This window comes from Triticum urartu, chromosome 2A (assembly GCF_056163025.1).
Source record: "Triticum urartu cultivar PI428250 chromosome 2A, HENAU_Tu73, whole genome shotgun sequence".
NCBI classification, from domain to species: domain Eukaryota; kingdom Viridiplantae; phylum Streptophyta; class Magnoliopsida; order Poales; family Poaceae; genus Triticum; species Triticum urartu.
In genome coordinates this window covers 646,772,492-646,775,664 of record NC_141874.1, presented here as the reverse complement: position 1 = coordinate 646,775,664, position 3,173 = coordinate 646,772,492, and the positions used below count along the sequence as shown (strand labels likewise).

Genomic DNA, 3,173 nt, shown 5'->3' with positions numbered 1-3,173 from the left:
GGTGTTGAGTTCGTGCTCAAGGAAACACCGTGGTTGCGGCGGGCGTTCGTGGGCTAGAAAAGCTCCCTGTTCATTGTGTCTTCCTCCTTCTTCGTCCCCGGTTCGTGCCACGTAGAGAGAGACCATTGATCACTTGGGCAAGCATGTATGTAGATGTACTTCCTTCGTTCCTAAATATAAGTCTTTTTAGACATTTCAAATAAAATACAATATATAGATGTATGTAGACATATTTTAGAATGTATATTCACTCATTTTGCTTTATATGTAGTCACTGGTGGAATCTCTAGAAAGACTTACATTTGAGAATGAGGGAGTAGCTAACAAAATGGAGTGCATGCACGCAGGTACGTACTTTGTGTAGCCAATTGGTAGTCACCCACGCATGCATGCATGCATTGCATGTGCGTCTGAAGCAGGCTGGCTAGCAGTGTACGTGATGCTCAAAAGAAGAAGAAAAAGTCGTGCGTACTTGTACTAGCTAGCAGCTAGCAGTATTTCTTTGCGTGCGTACGTGATGCTCAAAAGAAGAAAAAGAAAATATTTGTATTATGACTGAACGTCCGGAGAGAGGGGCAGCAGAGAGGAGAGGAACGGATCTGGCGATCGAAGATTACGTAGCGTACGTAAAAGAGTTAGGTAGGTGTAGCATTTTTGGCGATTCATTCATTCATCGTTTCCGTTTCGTGGTTAGTAAGGAAAGGAAGCTTGGTCTGTGCTTCCTGAACGGAGCACCCAATCGGTTGCATGCATTTTTGACGACGGAGTCGTGCATGTTTAGGCTCGGGTATATGGATGGATCCTAATACAAACACAATGACCTGCTTCGACTCAAACTCGGCAACTCGTTGGGTGGTGCCCGCTATAAAATACCAAGTCGACGGTCCCAACCCACAATCGATCGATTTCGAGCGAGTTGCCGGCAGATCGAGCAGGATGCGCATCTCTTTGCCTTGGGACGTCGATGTCTATGGCACAATGGGACGTCGTCGTCGCAGTGAGGCTGAGGAAATCCCTAGCGAGATGCTACAGGAAATCCTGATGAAGCTGCCGACCAAGGACGTGGCCCGCTCCTGCTGCGTCTCCAGGCACTGGCGCAGCGCCCTCGGAGACCCCTCCTTCCGCAAGCTCCACGTGGCCAGCCCTGCCGCGCTTTCGGCAGAGCCCGAGTTCTTGCGCTTATCCGGTGTGCCATGCGGGCTCGGCCAGAGCGTCAAGACCAGTGTCTTCATGTTATCGTCGGACAAACCCATGTGCTGCATCGCCAAGCCCGAAGGCTACGGCCTCGCCGACATCTGCAACGGCCTCCTCTGCTTCGTGCTCGAGGACTGCGCCGGCGAGGCGCCGGCGGTGGTGTGCAACCCCGCCACCGGCGAGACGCTGGCGCTTCCGGCGGCCCCTCCGCTCAGCAACAAGGACCATGCGTTTTTATTTGCCTTTGGGTTCAGTCCGTCCACCAACGAGTACAAGCTCTTCCGCCTCTCTTTCCCGCTATGCTCCTACTCCTCCGAAGAGCGGGTGGACATGGACGTCTACACCTTGGGTGACACCCGCGGGTGACGCAGAGACTCGTTCCTCTCACCCTCTCGCCCACTAACCAGAGGAAATGACACTTCGACGCCAGTGCTGATCGATGGTAAACTTCACGTGGTCACCAAAGGCTGGAATGCACCCATATGGCAGGAGGCTGCCGGAGTGTTGGTAGTGGACGTGCCTGCCGAGACGTGCCGCGCCTACCCTCTCCCGGACGGTCTCGGGACCTATCGATGTGATAATCCGCTGGCCTTTGAGCTGAAGGGGCGGCTGTGCCTCGCCGCACACGTGTTCAACAGCTGTAATCGCCCCAAGGCCGTCCGCTTCTGGGTCATGGCCATGGAGAACAAGGAATCGGACGGCAAGAAGGAGCCGCACTGGGAGTTGCGCTACAACTTCCTCGTGCAAGTGGAACCTCCCATCCCCATCCGAAGACCATGGAGTGCATGGTTTCAACATGAGACGCTCTTCTACACGTGCGACGACACCTTGTACAAGTATGACACGAGATCGTCCGTTCCTGACCACGGTTGACTGTTGCAGTGGGACAAGCAGCTCCAACGGTTACCGTCATATGAATGGATATGGATCGTCCATCGGGGTTACCGTCCCACTCTGCTCTCGCCTCACATCTTTGAATTGCAACCATCCCAAGACGAGACGATGATGGACATATGCTCCTAAGGAATTGTAGTCTATCGTATAAGATTATAGTTTGAGTTTTCTAATGAAATTTTGTATGATGTACCAGGATTGATATTTTATATTGTGTTTGATTCTTCCATACTACCATTTTCCCGCTGAGCATGAAAACAATTTTCAAACATCCTTTCATAGGAAAGGCGGATAAAACTACCAACATCTCTATAATTACGATGCACAAAATCATATTGTTGTTGTTGTTGTTGTTGTTGTTGTTGTTGTTGTTGTTAGCACAAATGCCCATGCGTTGCAACGGGGGAAAATATTGAACATGCTCTAGGCACTACACAACACTTCTTACGAAATAAGTTTACACCGGCATAGCATTTTGAATGTGAGATGTGAAGAAGCCATCCTAATGGCATTTGTCAGGACCCAATTCAGCTCCACACTTTCATCTGATGAAAGAGTAGTTGTGCATGAAATAGTCTTTCAATCTATTTTATTTTTTTTTTCTTCGGAAAAATACAATTATATTTTGAAAATGTGATTTTTTGTAATTTCCAGAACATTTTTTAAAATTGATTCAATTTTTTGGTGACGGACATTTTTTTGGAAAATTATATTACATTTGTATTTGTTTCTTGCACTTTTCTTGGACTTGGCCCAAGTAGAAGGATTTGACCGACACACATAGAGACAACACATACTCTCTCTCTCTCTCTCCCTCTATGTTACTTTAAAAAAAGGAGGCACACGAACTCGATATCCCTTCCCATTCCCATTCAGATATAGTAGCAGAGTTTATGTGAACAAAGTAGCAGGGTTTACAAAATACAGTAAAATGAGCAGGACGTTAAGCATCGATCAGGCTGAAGCCTAGCATCATTCACACAACATATGAGTTAATTGAAATAAGATTCAAACAAAGCGCTGAAATAAATTAAAACCTAATGTATGATTCTTTTACTGCCGCCCGGTCACTGGCCGGTCGCGAA

General features: G+C 48.1%; 1 protein-coding gene across 1 annotated transcript; it reads left to right on the top strand.

The window, feature by feature from the left end:
* The first annotated feature begins 801 nt into the window (after positions 1-801).
* Positions 802-2,189, top strand: LOC147986391 (putative F-box protein At1g53370). The gene has a single exon (XM_087540037.1). It carries the CDS (start codon positions 817-819, stop codon positions 1,558-1,560), a length of 744 nt encoding a protein of 247 aa, XP_087396163.1. The 5' UTR covers positions 802-816; the 3' UTR covers positions 1,561-2,189.
* The last annotated feature ends 984 nt before the right edge of the window (positions 2,190-3,173 follow it).

Excerpts from the sequence above, each read along its gene's own strand:
- LOC147986391 (XM_087540037.1), top strand. The coding sequence starts at position 817 with ATGACCTGCTTCGACTCAAACTCGGCAACTCGTTGGGTGGTGCCCGCT.